Source organism: Tribolium madens, unplaced genomic scaffold (genome assembly GCF_015345945.1).
Source record: "Tribolium madens isolate multiple individuals breed KSU strain unplaced genomic scaffold, Tmad_KSU_1.1 Scaffold_19;HRSCAF=116;Tcas5.2_LG9, whole genome shotgun sequence".
Classification (NCBI taxonomy): domain Eukaryota; kingdom Metazoa; phylum Arthropoda; class Insecta; order Coleoptera; family Tenebrionidae; genus Tribolium; species Tribolium madens.
Window position 1 is genome coordinate 9426178 of NW_025400983.1, and position 20090 is coordinate 9446267.

The 20090-nt window shown below is 30.9% G+C and overlaps 1 protein-coding gene across 1 annotated transcript in view; it reads left to right on the plus strand.

Moving 5' to 3' along the window:
- The first annotated feature begins 12901 nt into the window (after window positions 1-12901).
- Window positions 12902-20090, plus strand: part of LOC123013285 (protein tiptop) — a 97040-nt gene continuing 89851 nt past the window's right edge. Inside the window, exon 1 of the mRNA XM_044411721.1 lies at window positions 12902-13453. Coding sequence (XP_044267656.1) covers window positions 13414-13453 — 40 coding nt within the window. The 5' untranslated portion in view covers window positions 12902-13413. The remainder of the gene's footprint in view (window positions 13454-20090) is intronic.

Here is a 20090-nt window from a genome sequence, read left to right on the forward strand (position 1 = left end):
GAATACTGAAATCCACAACAAACAACAGCACAATGCAAAACCTTCTTTCACATTTTAAACACGCATTTATAAAGTCGTTAAAACTGTTAGAAAATAAAAGCGTATGAGCAGCTATGATATGGCTAGAAATTATGTGAAGACACTATAGGTATAATCATTCATCCTTTGACTCCGAATGCGAAAAGGAAATGATGGAAACGATTCGAGAACTTGAAACAGTCACGTAGTTAAGTTATGCACATAGATTGATCACTCTGTATGGTATTTACATGTGCTAATTACAAGCTAAGCAATGCAAAAGGTGAATTATAGCCGCGTTCAGACCGACTAAACAACTTCGGTTGGTTTTACCATGTGAGAACTCTTGTTTGCCGCATACCTAACAATTTGTATTCATATAATAGAGGTAATGCTTTGTGTCGTATTTCTATCACTATGTGTCTTCATGAAGATTTACGTTTCAACTTTAGTTATCTGTACTAAAAAAATCGCAAGAAATGTTATTAATAGACTATTATTTAATTTGTTGTGGCAAATTGCTGCACAGCATTAGAATAATTCCAATTAAACATTACCAACTTTGCAATTAACAGTTCGATTACTAAAAGAATGTATGATTTATGGATGGTGCGATAAATGCAGTCGTGACTCGAGCTGTAAATCAAAGAGTCGAACAATTTTATTCCGCTAATCGTTGTTGGTGTATCGATTCCGAATTAAAATAAAAATATTGCAAAAAATCAGTTGAATTGGCATTCTCAAAGGCGACGTTATTTATTATTTCTTATCATGCACGAAACTCCCTAATTTAACTACCGTACCTTCGTATTCCAATAAATTATAAAAAAGACGGATTTGGCCAATTTTCCCATTAATTATTTATTGTAATAATAAATTTTCGTCATTGCAATTCACTTCAATTATAATTAAATTTGATTTATTACCATTACGTTCCATTATCTCTAATGATATTCATGTTGGACTTATCTCAATACGAAAATATGTTATTACACACTACCTTGTAATTATAAAGACGTGGAAAAAACGCTGATACATTGATACGACCCGTGATTGAAGCTGGGTGTAATTAAGTTGACATAAATTATTATAAAACCATTTTTAATTATTTCGGTTATTATAGTCATTTTTCACTTCTGTTTCTGCAACTGTTTTCAACCAAGATTAAAAAAAAGTTTAAATAGACTGGAAAAAATATCAACTTTGAAAACAAAATGATTTGACATTTACAGACACGTAATTGATTACCAATCCTTAAACACGTTTTACAAATAAATTATAAAAATGGCATAAATATCCAATTATGTAATAAAATAATTATACAATGTTTCAATATTTGTTCTGCATAGAAGCATGCTTCTTTCACGTAAACTTACTGATGAATGCAATATTTAAATACTGTCTACACTATACAGGGTCGTAATAAACAATAGTAAAATTTTTATGGGTCATCAAATACAGGGTGCGCCAGAACTCGCGCCCCAGAGAAAAATGCCATATAAGGTAAGATACTAGAAACATGGAAAAAATGTTAAAAAAATTCTATCTATAAAAATTTCGAACTTATGAGGGTTTAAAGTTTGCACTTTGAATCTATTTATTTCTGTTGGAAAAATAATTTTCTATGCTTTTTTGCTATAGGCTATTAAAAGAGGAAACAAGAAAGCTGTATCTAAAATTGTAACTCTGTTCAATGTTATGTGGCTTTTATTGGCAAAATTTTTCTCTCTTTACTAAATCAATGTAAAAAAACATACAGGGTTATTCATAAATATGAAGCAATATTTGAACCTCAAAAATGACCCATCAAATGATGTTAATTTAAATAATAACTCGTGTCCTATCTCTACTGATAAGAATTTTATAGCCCTCTAAATGTGGGTATGGAAATTTGATTTTTTTGTAATAACTTTGGAACTATTTGACCAAATATTATAAAATTTGGAACATTTCCCTGTGACAACATACCCTTTGAACTGGTAATCACGAAAACCGGATACATCCACATAATTTCCGGTTCCAGCTGTTGCAGGTCAAATTTTCTGTGTTTGTCCATTTTTTTGCTCTCTTAACACCAATTTTTTATTGCCCAAATAGATAGAGTAATCAATTTCGAATAAAAAACCCATAACCTTTAATACCCCTAAAATGGACCGTTTCAAAGATATTTTAATTTAAACTGAGGGCTGCACAACGCTGAAATCAAAAAATAGAGATTTTGAATAAGTGGTATCCACGACAACCAATGATCATGGTCACATAAATCCCTGCCAGGCATCTGTTAACTTTGACGATATATTTTTGTGAATTTTTTATGAATTAAATGCTACGAGATCCATTTAGATTTATTCTAAGTTATGTTTGGAATCTGAGGTAAACTCTTTTATTAAATATTTTCGATTAATTGTCCAATAATCGTTCAATGTCAAAGTTGACAGATGCCTGACAGCGATTAGTGAAACCATGGTCATTTGTTACCCTGGATGTCATCCATTCAAAATCCCTACTTTTTGGTTTCAGCATTGTGTAGTCCTCAGTTTAAATTAAAATATCTTTGAAACGGTCCATTTTAAAAGTAGTAAAGGTTATGCGTTTTTTAATCGAAATTGATTACTCTATCGATTTGGGCAATAAAAAATTTGTGTTAAGAGAGCAAAAAAATGGAAAAACACAGAAAATGTGACCTGCAACTGCTGGAACCGGAAATTGAGTAGATGTATCCGGTTTTCGTGATTACTAGTTTAAAAGGTATGTTGTCACAGGGAAATGTTCCAAATTTTATAATATTTGGTCAAATAGTTCCAAAAGTTATTACAAAAAAATCAAATTTCCATTCCACATTCCGAGGGCTGTAAAATTCTTATCAGTAGAGATAGGACACGAGTTATTATTTAAATGAACATCATTTTATAGGTCATTTTTGAGGTTCAAATATTGCTTCATATTTATGAATAAGCCTGTATACAAGATCATCAGTATCATTAAATAGATATAAAAAAATGTCAAATGTCAAAAAATAAATGTCGAAATCTTTTGACAGAATTTTTTAAACATTTTTTTCATGTTCCTGGTATCTTACCTTGCTTGAAAATTTTTTCTGGGGCGCGAGTTCTGGCGCACCCTGTATAGAACAAAATAGCTATTTATGTATCAAGTACACGAAATAGAGTTTTAGGGGACGAATCGTAATTAATGACGAGGCGACGTAGGAGCCGAGTCTATAATGAGAATCGTCACCGACAACCTTTTGCATACGTGGTGCATACAAGATTGTTTTGTTAAAGCTCCCAAAACACGAATTCACACCTCTTACTAATTAAAAAAAATTCGTTACCATAGTAACCAATTTTATTTTATAATCCGCAAAAACTGTTTTTGAGGACTGAGTACCTGAAATAACCGTTGTGCGTACTATTTTATTGAATCCAGAAAAGACTTATTTTACAGGGTCTCAAATGAGTCCCTAAAACAGCTGTTTTCGGGAGCGTATACAAAAAAAGTCTTAACAAACTTTTTCTATTTTGCGTCTTTAACAAGGCTATTTCGATTTTTGTTTTAATGTTGGTGACAGTGCAGTTGGAAGTAAATTACTGCTTTCAATAAACTTACCAATTTCGCAAATTCGGGTGGCTAAAATTAAAAAATGTAAAAAAATCATTTCCAGGTTACGCACAATGACAAATGTCAGTTCGAGTTTTGAATTTTCCAACGCCTCATGAATAATAGGTACTGCTACATGTCAACAATCGACGCAAAATTCTTTAGATTTAAAAATTTTCCTTTTTTCTATAAAACAGCAAAAAAATCGCAAAATAAAAAAGTAGCTATAAAACACTTGTTGCAGAATTGTACATTATTAGTTTATACCTACTTGGAAAAGTTAACAAATTTTCTTGTAATACTAAAACTTTTATTTCAAGCGGTCGAAAATTGCATTTTTTATATCTACTTTTATCTATAGAAACCGTTGAAGTGGCTTTTTTTGTAACCGGAGTTGAAATACTTCAAGTCCTAGAAGTTAAAATGTCCAAAGTGGCGGCTCGACCGAGACAATTGAAGGATGTCATACGGTGAAATCACAATTTACTTGTCAATAGTTACACAAATTATTTAGGTAATAATTAAATTGTTTCAATTAAAAAAACCTCGAAAAAAGCGTAATAACAAAATTATTACCCAATATTTAACCGATGCCACTGTGGTGTAACACGAGTCGCCCATATGCATAGATGTAGATGTTATAAAGTCAAAAATTTCAAGATAGCCGGGCTTAGCACAAGAAGACACACTTCTATTTTTATTGATATAATCTACCTACTATTTTTGAAAATCTTCTGAAACATTCCAAATTTACTATGCAAACTGCATTTACTATTTACTAAAACTACTACTAAAGCTAGTCTTATTTTGCAAATTTGTCAGAAAATATTCACAGTGATTTTTCAAATATCGGTCTTTTTTATAACAAAACGTTAAATAATTTCGAAACAAAAAAAAGATAGACCTATCATAGTTTACACTTTACACTAAGTTCCATTATATCTTTACGTAAAAACTAATAATGTAAAAATATACCGGATGCGCCAGATCTCGCGCCCCAGAAAAAATTCCATGTAAGATAAGATACCAGAAACACGGAAAAAATGTTAAAAAAATTCTATCTATAAAAATTTTGAAGATATGAGAGTTTAAATTTTAGACTTTGACTATTTATTTCTGTTAGAAAAATAATTTTCCAATTTTCTAAGTTTTTTTTGCTACATGCTATTAGAAGAGGAAACAAGGAAGCTGTATCCTAAATTGTAACTCTGTTTAATGTTAGTGGTGGATTTTATTGACAAAATTTTTGTACCTTTACTAAATAATTATAAAAAAACATATGCAAATTCATCAGTATCATTAAATAGACATGAAAAATGTCAAAGATCAAAATATTTTGACAGATAAAATTTTGTAAACATTTTTTCCATGTACCTGGTATCTTACTTGAACTTTTTCTCTGGGGCGCGAGTTCTGACACCCTGTATAGGTGTTCTAAAAATATATCACTTTAGTTCACCACCTTGTATACAACACCCTGTGTGTAATAAAAATATTTGTAAAATCTAGATCTACCTTATGTTGGAAATGGCATGTCAATATATCAAATAGCAGAAACGTTATAGACCTACACACCCCTTTAGGTCAACCTGTACTTTCTTTAATTCCTGCAGAGAACTATGTAGGTATTATTGTAGGACTACAGCAGAATATCGTTTGTCGCTTACAAAAGCTTAAAACTTTCAACAACCTCGCACACAGCAAAACAGGTTATTTTTGCATTAATTTTCTTTTTTATTATAACACTCTCATTAGTGTTTAAACGACTTAATAAATATGTTTTAATTATGTATTTCAATTCTTTTACGTAATTGAGATGATATTAAATATTGTACAAGTATCAAAGATAAGAAATGTAAATGATTTCATTTCTATTTGTATAATGAGAAATTTGTGAAATGGTAGGTTTTATAAGTGATTTTGGTCGATTAATCTTTTCATTAAAATTCGAAAATATGCGCAGCCTGACCATTTTAATAATTAGTCATTTCCATCCATCACATTAATGCGGCCATAAATATCAATCTTTAATATTTAGTGGCTGGTAACTATTATAGTAAATTATAAAATCTAAATCCCCAATAAATATATCAAATCGGTTCATAAATCCCATTATTTCCAACTCGTACAATAAAAAGACGCGCCGAATCGTACACGACATTCCAAAATCACATATCAACTAAATTACCAATTAGCATAAAAATCACATAAAGCCTTAAATCCAGACCTGTCCCCGGTGAAGAAGTTGACGGGCACAAAAGGCCTGTCCACCGTAAATCACGGCGTGAAAACAGGTCCGTACCGATCTTTTTCGATCGATTTTTACGAATTTGAATTAATGGAAGATATGTGCGTCGCTCGGGAGGAATGAAGGAGGCATGTTGTGACTGCAGCCCGGTTTTATCCATCGACTCATCAGCAGAAGCAGCAGCACGAAGAAGGGGAGAGGCGAGAGAGAGGATCAAAATCCAGTGATGGCTGCCATGCCCCCCTCAGCGTTTGACAGATTTATTGCGAGTTTTGTGTAGTCTTAATATGACTTATGGACAGGAACCAAATATAATCCAACGCGTAATTTAGTCGCTCTGTCGACTGGTTTGGCTTCAGCTGCTTGGAGATGGACGCGATTGAAAAGATTTTTGAATTATGGCCATAGAGAATCGAAGAATTAAATGTGAAGGTTGAATTTCAATCAATACTTTCATGAGTAAATACGGCTGCAAGCAGCTTGAAGAACTTTAAACTGAATCAAAACAAAGTAACCCCGAGGCTTATACTTGAACTATGAATTATGCCTATTCGGTATGTGTGTTTATTGAGTCATTCGCTGCAATGGATTTATTTAAATATTAATTGGTGCATGAAGAGTGGGCAAATTAATTCGAAATCTGGTTTGTTCTTATTGGCGAGGTTTAATTTATCAGAAAATTTACAACCAACGAGATAAATGCAGATAGCTTTTAATGTTGAGTTAAGTACTTGGTATCCAGCCATTTTGATCCCTATCTTACATATTTAAAGGTATCGAAATTTTTTAAATATGATGACATAAATATACTAAGTAGACGGTTTATAGAAGTACGAGCTAATTAATTTTATTCAACACTGTAGATATTTTTGTTGACGTTATTCTCCACATTCTTTTTTTTAAACCATACAAAGTAGTATATTATGTAACTAGTGCTATAAACGCCACTTTAGATATGAGTTTTAGTAAGTTACCAAGAACATGGAAAAAATGATAAAAAACTCTATCAATAAAAATTAGTAAAGAAAACAAAAAAGTCGTATCCTAAATTGTAACTATTATATGTTTAACGTTATTTGTGGCTTCTATTGGCACAGTTTTTGAACCTTTACTAAATAATTATGAGAAGGGAACATTAAATAGGCATAAACAAATCCAAATCAAAACAGCTAGAATTTTTTGAACATTTCTTCCATGTTCTTAGTATCTTATCTTACTTGGTATTTTCCTCTGAGGCGCAAGTTCTAAAATATACCCTGTATATACGATTCAGACTAATCAATATATTTTTTAATATGTTAATAATTCAAAAATTAAACTAATATGCTAATTGTTTAATTCCAAATAATAGAAAACAAATTGAAAAATTTAGAATACCTAAATGTATAAAAAAATAACAAAATGACGATTTTCTTGTGAAGTCTAGTCTTCATATTTTTACTTTTTGATGCAATTTATTTAATACTTAGATAATTTTACTTAAAAAATTAAAAATAAAAAGTAAAAAAAATCTTATTGATGCCTTGATGTAATAGGTGGGTATACCTATTATAAAAAGAGACAATTTACTCATAAAAAATAAAACTGAAATGATTACTAATCGTTTGCAATATTGTTTTAAATTTGTTAGTAATTTGACAATAAAATTAGTGTATTAATTATTTCTAATGAATTTTTAACTTCAAAGAAGAAAAGACGAGTTACTTGCAAAGTCCAGTCTTCATATCAGGTGTGTCAAAAAGGTCAGACAGGCTTAAAGGTATAAGAATTACTTCACCAAAGAGAAATAAAAATAAACGAATTTTTAGTTATTAGTACTTATTAGACATTTGTAAATGTGTAACACCCCTTTGAAGTTCATGAAAAGACCCGGCAATAAATATTAAATCCTTATTGAAAAGATAGAAAAAAATATTTCATTCTACAATTTATAAAATTGCTCTAAGTAAACATTTACAAAATTTTAATGCTCAACTATGAGAAAACGAATAAAATTAATTATTTTTTAATGAATTAAAAAGTCGGGCTTCATCTAACATATGACAACATTTAAATTACCTTGCCCTGTTACCAGACAAACAAATAGTACCTACGTTGTGAATTTGTCAAACTCTGCCAATTTCTTACAAATTAAAAAAAAAACTAATGTCTTTTAAAAAATGAGTTTGTGTGGTAATAAATATTGCAACGTTTGCTTATCACTGAAAACAACGTAACAGTTTAATTATAGGTATTATTAAAAAAAAGTTAATTTTTCTAAAGTTCTTAGATCATCATTGTAACATATCTGTAAGCTATAAGCTGTGTTGTCGTTTTTCTTTATAATTTTCTCTGAAAAGTAAGTCCTCATGAGCAGTTGTTTATACAGGGTGTCAGAACTCGCGTCCCACAGAAAAATTTTAAGTAAGATAAGATACCAGGAACATGGAAATAATGTTTTGACATTTATTTTTTAAGATTTGACATTTTTTATGTATATTTAATGATACTGATGATCTTGTACCTATATATATATATATATATATGTTTTTTTTATAATTATTAAGTAAAGGTACAAAAATTTTGCCAATAAAAGCCACAAATAACATTAAACAGAGTTGCAATTTAGCTTATAGCTTCCTTGTTTTCTCTTCTAAAAGCCTGTAGCAAAAAACTTGGAAAATTATTTTTCAAACAAAAATAAATGGAGTCAAAGTGTAAAATTTAAACTCTCTTAACTTCGGAATTTTTATAGATACAATTTTTTTAACATTTCTTCATGTTCCTGGTATCTTACCATTTTTCTCTGGGGTGCGAGTTTTGGCGCAGCCTGTATAAAATCGTTTTCTGTGTGTGACCCACATATCTCCCATGTCACGCCTGTCCGGCCTGTGACACCTGATATATTTAGACTTTTTGATGCAATTTATTTTATTTCACTTATTAATCATTTATTTTCACCAAAAAATAATATACTTACCTAATAATTAATAGTAGGTACCTAATTAATAATATGATATTTGTAATTAGAAGAAAAAAATTACACACAACTAAAATCCATCTGCAAATAATCTCTGTTTCATTTTTGAGATAAATTCCACTTAATATTATGAAAAAATAGAAAAATACAATTGGAATCGAAATTCTCATGGTCTGTTTCCACTACGAGTATTTGATATAAAATAACATATTCGAATAAACAATGTCATAGACATTTTTGTTGTGACTTTCTTGCCACTCCTGACAGAAAGTGCAACAAACTCGTCCAAATAACCATATGACAGATTAAGTCATAATGTCATTTCATTTAATTTGCATTGCTTCGTACTGTTAAACCATAATTCTCGATAACTAGTATTACAACAAATTAACGTATAAATAGTCTAATAATTATTGTCAAGACAGTTGCATTTCTTGTTTATTTTTTAAAACTAATCTTGTCCTGAACACATTAAAAAACCCACACATATAATCTTCCGATATCAACTTTTCCTACACAATTCTGTCATAACACCGCAATCGGAAATAATTAAATGCTGTATTATATGCACAAACTGATAGAGATAAGCTCCACCCACACTATTTAGAGGGCCGGCACTTGCTCTTGACAGGTGCCGCCATCTAGTTAGAAGAATTCAAGTAGACGGCATTAATCTCTCACCGGGTGTTTCTTCCTGATAAATGCCGAAAAACAAACACAATATCCAATCAGTGTTTGAATAAATTTAACAAAAAAATACCGTGACGCTATCATACCAATCGCCAGATCCACCGATTAAAATAAAATTAATTCTGTAAACAATAAATTGTAATTGGTTCTAACTAATTATGAAAAATGTGTCAGCTGCCTGCAAAAATAAAACAAATTGCAAATTTATTATAAAAAAATTTCAGTTAATTTAAGAAAAACTACGGCTTTGTGATGACTAGTTTTGAGGTTAGTTTTTATATCATTTTAATTTTACATCTAAAAAGCTTTCTACGGTCAGAATTTCTATTTGCAAAGTTTGTGTGAATAAAAAGACAGGTCCAGTAAAACTTACCAGCTGGTTGTGATGGTATAAACTACAGGAAATAGTGAAAATAAATCAGAAGGAACGCTAGACTTCTCATCGCGACACTATACAGTGGTGCCACATAGCGGCATATTCAAGAGATTAGAGAGAGTAGGAAATTTTAATTTAAATTATTAGGAATTATCTTAATTTATAAAATTTAATTAAATTGTGCAATTATATTTTAAAATACATAAATAATCTTTTATTTGAAAAAATATTTGATCAGTATGAAACCCATGAGACAAAAAAACTTTATGGTAATATTCGTTTGTTGTGTAATTATTTTTGTAAACATAATTTAACAAGTGATTAAAATTTATCATCCTGGACTATTAGAATCGACTACTAAATTTATTAACATTTAACAAATCTATAATTTAAATAAATTTGTATAATCGACGTGGACGCGCATGAATAAAGAGATGTCCTTACGAGAATTAAGAAAACTTGACGTTTGTTATTTATTAAATAGAAAATATTAAGAAATTGTTTTTGTATGGCACCTGCTTAATTTTTTCATCGAATAAATATTTTAGTAGCTTTAATTAATAATAAGGTTAATATTCATATCAATGTCAGTTAGGTTGATTTGAAAAATCATCGTGATAAAACGAGATGAAATTAATCATATAAGATTTAACTAAATATCAGGGTCGGCTGGTAACTATAAATTTATTAAACAACTAAATTGACAATTTAATTACGATAAGTTGACAAGATCTGTTTTGATGTCAACACTTTATTATTTTGCTTTTGCTAGTTAGGAGGTGTTAATTTTTTCTATACCTATGTGTAGAAGGAAGCTTGAATAACTTATTAAAATATGATTAATCTTTAAATTATTTTACTATGAAACAACCATAAAAATTTGAACTACTTATACCTTTTAATACATATTTAGAATTTCATATACCGATTGCATTATAAAAAACGCCCCAAGCCATAACTGTATTATTTTTATAGATATTATAATATACTTCATTGATCAAAGTTTAAACAGTTTTTGGTTATTAGGTAATCGTTTGTTTGTTTTAGATAAAATAAATAAATATTTTCTATTCTTTTCATAGCCTATACCTAATTTAGTTTACTTTTAAAATTGCCTTAAAACAGTAGTTAGTGATAAATAGAATTAGTGAACTTCTTGAAAAACAATTTAACGAGGATTCCAAAAATAATAAAATATACCCAGAGGGTGTTTTATTTAAAAACAGGAATTGATGTTACTTCCGGGGAAACAGAAAGCAGTATTAATTGAGCATCTGTTATAAAAAAAAATATGACAATGAATTGTGCAATTTTGTTCCAAAAAGTATTGTCATATCTTAAAAAAAATAAGTAAAGTTATGGTTGTACCTATATGTTACTGTAGGTATTTATTTGCATAAACAATATTATGTATCATAGATAATAAGTAGAAATATGTAGTATAATATCTAGATTTTTTATTGGTAATGTAAAAATGATGTAAGATGTAGACAAAGTATGTATTTTGAATAATTTTGTAATTTGGGATATTTTTAATCAAAGTAAAAAAGGTGTGGAATTTGTAGTTAATAATTTTGCTCCATAAAGTTGTTAGTATTTACGTCCACAGTTAAATTAAAAGCGAAATGAAAGTTTTCACTGAAAGGTAGCTTGCAAGAGTTCTTCAACACATTGGAAATTCAGACAGTTTTACATCAACTATTATTTTAATAGCTTAACAAACACATTTATTTAATAGTTTAATAATATATTGACTTGAAATATTTCTGATCCAGTGGAATAACATTAACAACCAGTTTATACACTAATGCATTTATTTCTCAGACGACCTTAATAATTTAAAAATAACACTTATGTTGAAATATCTTAATAAAATTTCATGTTTTTATAACATTTATCAACCTGTAAAAATTCGTCGATAAAAAGATTCATACCTAGAGAAAAACTCATAAAGCTCAAATCGCATCATGTCATCAGAAATAACAGAATCCAAATTTATTGAAGTTTGTAAACACAACAAGTTTTAAATACTTGGAGGATCAGTGATGGACAGTCGGCAGGAAAAAATATACTAAATACAGAAAGTAAGGAAAACAGAAAAAAGTAATGCAAACATCCGAAAATCCTTAATTTTTATTAATCTCATGATAATAGCTTATAGGTGTATCATTCTAATTAATAAATCTACTACACTATAAGAAATTAAATTATCTGCTTGTAATGTAAACAAGAATTTTAATTAGATATATTGCAATAAACGCCCCTATAACTTATAATTAATTATAACTATAATGTAAATATAAAAAATTAAATTTTGTTTGTCAATTATAGCATAATAAAACTACAAATATTTTAATTGTATTTATTAATGACAATCAGACTAATATGGAAACAACCTGTTATATTTACAAAGAATAAAATATTGTGACTTCATTGGTTAAGATTTACAATTCAAATAAATTAGATTCTTAGTATAAATAAATTAAGTTTGCTAATAATGATTAATTACTTGTAATGCATTTGCTAATTACATTAAATCATCGTCTAGATTGAATCTCAAGTCTCTGAGTGTAGACACATTTAGATCTCAGCTTGAGATAAGTTGTTTTGTTAAAATTCCAGTTTGAAGAAGATACATGTGCGTTGTTTAAGCACGTATTATGTATGCCGGACAAACTCTTCTCCTAAGTGCGTTTTTTCATCTCCCGTGATAAATAATCCCATTTCAGCAGTCCCATTCTTTTAAATAACCCATCCAAAGGCATCGTCGACCTCCTCCCGCGCACCTCGCACCAGCACCAACAACAGGTGAACCCGTTCACAAGAATAAAGCACGCAATCGACAGCTCGCATCCTCTGTGCGAGGCTAGGCCTCGACGAGAGGCCGAGATCATAAAGTAGGCGTCGCCCATCTCAGACCTCGCCCACCTGTCAAACTGACCATGAAGTTGCGCATTAGCTCAACTCCGGCTCTTGCAAACTAACAACACAGAGAGCGGTCCCGAAGAGGAGGTTGAGAGATGTGTTCGAGCTAGTGACGAGAGATGACATCCTGAAAAGCAGACAGAGAGCGAAGAGCGACGCCAGAGACGCCGGCGCTTACAACCTGACGAAACGTTGCGCCGATTGTCGTTTGTTCGTTTCGTGGTAGTGGGGGAAAAACCGCGCTCCGTGTTGTCAGTCACTCAGTCAACGGAGGCTCTGCAACTGAGAAGGACGCTCTTCACTTGTTCCGTGCGTTGACATTCGCTCCAACTGTCGCGGGGGGCGAATTGACAGTGATCGGTGACGAAGTGAAAGACCGCGAACATCATCGTGACCGCCGAACCATGTTCACCCACGATCCCCTACTTGCGTATACGAAATACCTGTGCTGTGCAGTGTTCCACCGCTAAGCGAGTCCTCGATCGGAGTTTTGTTTTTTCCGGATGTTAGTGATGTTTGTTTGGTGGAGAAAATGAACTAGAGAAGAGCAAAAAGTCGTTCAAGATTTTGCGAAAATCGTCCAGGAAAGCGGGCAAAATGCCGAGACGAAAACAGGATTGCCCTAAAAGGATGAAATGTAAGTTTGCACTTACGATTTTGGGATGATGCGCAAAATCAGGACGGCGTGGTGAACATGTGCTTCACAGGATAATACGCAACGCGAGAGCTTTCAGACTACTCTCGCGCTTGATTTAACTCTCAACAACCGAATTAATCTTTCTCTCAAAATATCTCAACATGCACAACAGTTTTTCAAATTCTTCCCCAGTTCACGTGTTCGCTTAAGTATGAAATCTAACTGTCGATAAAATATGTTAAAAATTATTGCAAATTGTTGCCCGACATAACTAATGCATGGTAAATAACCTTGCGATGCTCTTAAGTAAAATGTCCTCTTATTCAACAAGAATTCGCAATCTTTAAACCTAAGCCTTGAGGCTGTTTGCTTTTATTAAGTTTCTAATTGAAGTGTAAGTGATTTATGAAAAATGCCTGATGAGTAAGAACATAAAATCCTTGTAACAGTAGAAAAAACCATCAAACAAGTTAATTTGAATCATAGTCATAAATCCTAGCTGTGTAATTTTATTTTTTCAATCTTCTACAAGTGGGTGTAAAATAATAGTAGATATTCATGTGCTTATTTTGGCGACTGGCAATCATTGTTATTGGCTCGAGGAACAATAAATAATAATTTATCGACATAAAAATGAATGAGTGCGACTCGTAAATGATAATTTAGTGTTTTGCTGTCATTTGTTGGTTAAAAAATTGAAAATGGACAGGCCGTTGGCCTGCGAAAAGATTGATCCAATTAAGTAAATGTGATACAATCGTCCTTGAAAGGTACATAAATTTTTCTAGAAATAACCTTTGATTTAGTATCTCACGTTTGTCTCCATGATGAAACTCCAAATACAATAAATTTCGTCAAAAAGTATTAATAAAACACTGGAAAATCATTATAAAAATAGAGACGTCCCAGCGTTGGCACAATAAAAATGTCAATAAATCAAAAGCATTTCCTAAACACCGCGACGAGAACTTTTCGGATATTTTTGAAATGCCCACTTAGAAACTGTTTTAGTGGCGGGAACACATATTTTTCTTAGTTTCTCTTGAAGCAATTATTTTCTTATAAATATCACTCGCCCACTGGAGGCTACAACTACAGCTTTATGACCAATTTTCTTTTTATTATAAGATCCACTGCTTGTATGTCTTTATCTCGAGATTTATGAAAATTGTATTAAATGGTATTTGTTCATATTGATTTCACAATAGTGACTCACGATATTCCCCGTTTTATATTATCGTGCAATCTCATTTTATTTATTATATTACTTTATTTCAGGCTAGGCATCAATAATAGAGATTTTTTTTTACAAATGCGTTACTTATTGACATTAAGTCTAATTTTATATCTTTATTATTGCAATTTAAAATCAACATTATTTGTTCGCTTGTTGTCGCTTAACATTTTATTACCAACAATCGGAAAGTTTTCTGAATTAATAAAAGATTCGTTTCCTTTTCCGTTTCTCACATTTATATTAAAATATTGACTTTCATGGTTTTCGCAATTTTATCGCTTTCTCAGAATTAAAATTTTACCAAATCACAACATTTAGGTATAAGAATACCTAAAATAACATTCTGTCTCCAAATTCGTCTCTTTAGTTTCCAGGTAATTTGCTGATTTTATAGAAGAACAATTTTTAAGACATCAAAAGATTTTTCTCATCACTGCACATTATTTACTTTAAATAACACTATTGTTATTCAAATTTTTGAAATATTGTTATGAATGACTATTTCGATTAATTTACAAATTTATTCCTGAATGTCTAAATATATAATTTGTTGGCATTTTTTCCATCACATCATAATTGTAGGCGTTTTTAAAAGAAACACGAATTTAATAAAATTAAGCCTAATTTATTGCTTTTTTAAACTTCGGAGCGCACATTTGATTAAATCAAATTATTCAATATTATTTTTCCAAGTAAATTTATCGTCACTTTTGACATTTGTTGTTTATTTATTATCTTTTTACTTTCTTAATATCTGATTTTATACATTTCACGCAACGTTGTAAGTTGAATTTATTTAAGAATTTGTAAGTAAAGAGATGTTAGTCATCAATGCAATTATCAATTCAATGAGGGAAATTCTGGCTCTGTGTTAATTTCATGCACAAGCTTAAAGAGATTTTTGGCAAGATTGCAATTACCAGATGCATAAAAATCTTGAAATAATCTTACTTGTCACAGATGGTGCTCTCATTGCGAGAAATTATGTAAATCGTTGAAAAATTCGGAAAAAATTATGCAGATTTAGATTGATCTAAAACTATGTCTTATATGTACAATTTATTATCTGATACTAGTAATAGAAAGTATAATATAATTTTAAGTAGGCTAACACAAGTAATCCGATTATTGAAAGCTTGCGCTTTAACACGGAGTTATGTGTATCGGTGCTTTGGTTTAAGATAAACGATTAATAATTGAGAATTTGTGCCATAAATTTTCGTTTATTATATTGTAAGCTTGTTCAAGTGTCTGATTAGAATTCTGGAATTTGTGATTGATTATTTGCTCTAGGATGTAGCTTTTGACAGAGCACTAGAGAGGAAAATTTGAAAATTAAATAAAACAATACAAATTTAAAACCAAAATCTCATTTTTGAGGTTTAAAAAGAATACACATTCTGATTTTTTTTTAACAATATAAAAGTTTTTTCTTATTTACGAATAATAGTTTAAGTTAAAAAAATTGGGCTTTACTAAAGTAAATATTTTCGCTTTGAAAAATTAAACTACTTATTATATTGATGAAATTATAAATTATTCAAAAACAATAAAAAACAATATACAGGGTGTTGGTTTCAGTTATTATAAGAGGGGTCGGTTAAATTAGTGCAAAGTTGCACATTTTTATGTTGAACAATAATCTGAAAGAAAATTTAATGTCATTGGTTTTGAATTATTGGAAAAAAACGGAAATTTGTAATTTTCGTTTTTATTTTTCCAAGCGAAAACTGAAAGACCTAGACCTTATAACCTTATTATAGGACGTTTATAAGACAGTTTTTTACAATGAATCTAAATCTGTCATCGTAGTTTCTAAGGCGCTCTTGATATCAGAGTTACAACACTCAACTTCGGATTTTTTTATGGACGCCATATTTGATTTCTGTATTTTTGAAGTCTTTTTGTTCCTGATTACAACGATGTATCATACGATATGATCAAATTTTACATGCTGATCAAAATTAAGAAAAAGCTTTTTTGCAAAGAATGCTTTGGAAAAAATGCCAACAATTTTAACAAACTAAATTTTGAAGCTGATGCATTCGAGCATCTTTTATAACTTTATGTTGTTTTGTTTTGCGAAGAGTAAATTCTAGTTTATCACGTTGTTCCTATTTCAAAACCTTTGTTTTGGTACGTAAGTTTGACGAAAATGTGACTTCCAAAGCACTCTTTGAAAAAACGCTTTTTCTTAATTTTGATCAGCATGTAAAATTTGATCATATCATGTGATACATCGTTGTAATCAAGAACAAAAAGACTTTTCAAAAATACATAAATCAGATATGGCCTCCATAAGAAAAAGTTGAGTGTTGTAACTCTGACATCAAGAGCGCCTTGGAAAATACGATGACAGATTTTGATTCCTTGTAAAAAAGTGCCTTAAGAACGTCCTAGTTAAAAAAAAGGTCTTTTAGTTTTCGCTTGAAAACATAAAAACGAAAAATACAAATTTCCGTTTTTTTCCAATAATTCAAAAACTAATAATGACACATTAAATTTTCTTTCAAATTATTGTTCAGCATAAAAATACACAACATTGCCCAAATTTAACGGACCTCGTATCTCTTATAATAACTGAGACACTTTGTATATGTATATACAGAATTTTCAGAACTTAAAACGGTTTTTGAAAAGATACTGCTATGTTTGTTGGTTTGAGCTTAGTGTTTTTAGTTTGTCGCACTTTGCATTATATTAGATAGTTCTTAATGTTTTTTTTTAAGAATCATATTCAAAACACTAATTTTTATCCGATCTTTATATTTTATTTAAATTTTGTTCACTTTTTTATACTAATGAAAATTTATGGGAAGGTACTTAAATCATTTGATATTTTTAATCTTTTTATTATGTTGGCATTTATAACTAAATATCAAACAGGGGATTTCGAAGTCTGTAATTATGTAAGTGCATTTGATTTGCTGATTTTGCTGGTTTTCAATATTAATCTTAATATTTTCTCTGTTTTTGTATTTATTTCTAAAGTTTTTGATATTTCTAAGTAACTTCTTAATCCAATTTACTTACCCTCGGCCAGGTAATAAGTAAATAAGTTTCGATAAGACTTAACCGCAACCATCATCACATTGTGCCTAATATGACAAACCTATCACGGATGAAAGACAGTTTCTCACGGTCGTCGCACCGACCTATGTGAAAATCACACAAACTTTATCGTAGGTGTTATAAAGTTGGCGTTTATTAGAGGGTGTGTAAATTTCCCTCGTCAGGTCTAGACCGTCTGTAAAATTTCTAGGAGTTATCAGCGCCGAGTAGGTACAAATAGACATCATCTGCAAAGTTAGCATGAATGGTGTTTGGAGGATGAATGGGTACATAGAGTACAACCATGTCTCACGCACACGCTCCGGGCTGATATCGACCCGGAGCACGCGGTCCTAGCCTGCCTTCAGCACGCCTGAAAACAGCGCTGAAAAACCTCGGCAGACGTATTGTATCAAAACAACTGCTGGAATTGTTGGAGAACTCAATTATCTCCCTCCTTTCTCTCCCGGAACGCACACTGTCATGCATCGTGATGTGTTTACTGGCGTCTATCGTGCGTGTGCGTGAAATGTTTTGCCGATCGAAATGTTTATTAATTATTGGACAGTCGGGGAAGGGGACGATCAATCATCCGTCATTTTTTGCTCGCGATTGTTTCATTTTGAATACACCTTGCTGCACCCTCTTTCTCGCTCTTTATAAAATAAAGAACTAACTGCCAGAATGTATGATAGAGCTAATTTATCAGGTGTCAGCATGACAATGGTCATCAGTCCTGGTCGCGTGACATTTTCTAACAACTGCATGCAACCTACTATCAAGACCCAGACTGCTGACGTTATTTTCACCCATTGTTAGAATGACCCTGCCATAAATATAGGCTAGGATGCACCCGCAGTAGCTTAATATATGCGATTTTACAAAAAATAGTTGGTTTTTGCAACACTAATTATCCCCCTACAGCTAGATACAAAAAAGGTACTCAACACTAAACCATTATTTCATATGCGGCTACAATTTAACTCGCATTTAATAAAATGGGCCAAAGTTTTGGTAATTGACCACATTTGTTTGCCCAACTGCCTAATGAAATGGCCTCATTTGAAGAAGAGAAGATAAATTTTCTTAAGTGCATATTTATGCACTACATGACACTTGACTTTCAACTCCTAGAATGTGACACTGAAATAAAATTAGTGCTAAATAGTAATTAAATAAATTCTTTGGCTAGCTATGAAAGGGAAATGTAACAGAGATTTATCTAAACTAAAAACTAATCGAGATAGTAAAAAACGGAAGCCAAATTTTTACTTCAGCAGATAGCAACTTTTCAGAATCTCCTTCCTATATTTAACTTCATCCTGATGTATGCTGCTACCAGATGTTCGTCCACTTGAGGATACTCCAAAGTGCACTCAATGAAATCATAAATTTGAGCTAATCGGCTTGAACTAGCGAACTTTTATCTTTGAGTATCTCGTTTATTTTAGAGTTAACGATCACTGTTAATAATTAATTAACAATTTTTTGTTACTTATTGATCGAATTGCTTGTCACAAAACAAAACTAATTTTGTTACAATTATACTATGTATAATAATAATATGACATAAATTCGGTTAATTTATTCTAGTAGTAAACGAGCAAAATTATGCTTTAGTTATTTTGACGTGGTTTCATATTGGATGGAATTTATTTTTTGTCATAGGATATTTTTGATGCACAATGTAGTAATATGATCGTCTTACATGAAACCGTAAAATGCTTCATAAGGATTCGATTAGACCAATTTAAAGCGAATATCAAAAAATATTATTATTGTGACAACATACCGTTCTTATTTCAACACTTTTGAAACAAAATTTAATGTAGATTCGAAGGTTTGTGGCATTTTCACATTTCAATAAGCTAATTTAAGTGGAAAAGTTGACTATGAAGGCGAGGTTTGGCAAAACTGAAGCCAAGAATTAACTTCTGAAAGAGTTTTAATTTTATTTTATTGATTATTGTTCAATAGTAATGATAAAACTAATAAAAAGGGATATGGAAAGATGTAGGCTTCAGTTTCAATGTCATTTTCAAAATCTACTGTTTTCTTTAGAAGTGTGACAAACCAATAGTAAGTAGGGGATATGCGGGCAAAACGGGGTAGGTGCCTAAAACGGGGTACCATGTTTTTTTTCTATACCACTAGCTTTATCTACCCAACGTTTTCAAAATTATATTACACACGCGGGCATACGATCTTTGTCATAAAGCAGAAATCTGTAGTTGTTAGCCGATCGTTGTAGTTAGCACATGTGCCTTTTTAGTAAACACAGTTTCAATATCGCCGGAGAATAAATTCATCGTAAGTAGGACTAAACCAATTTATTATTAAAAAATATTA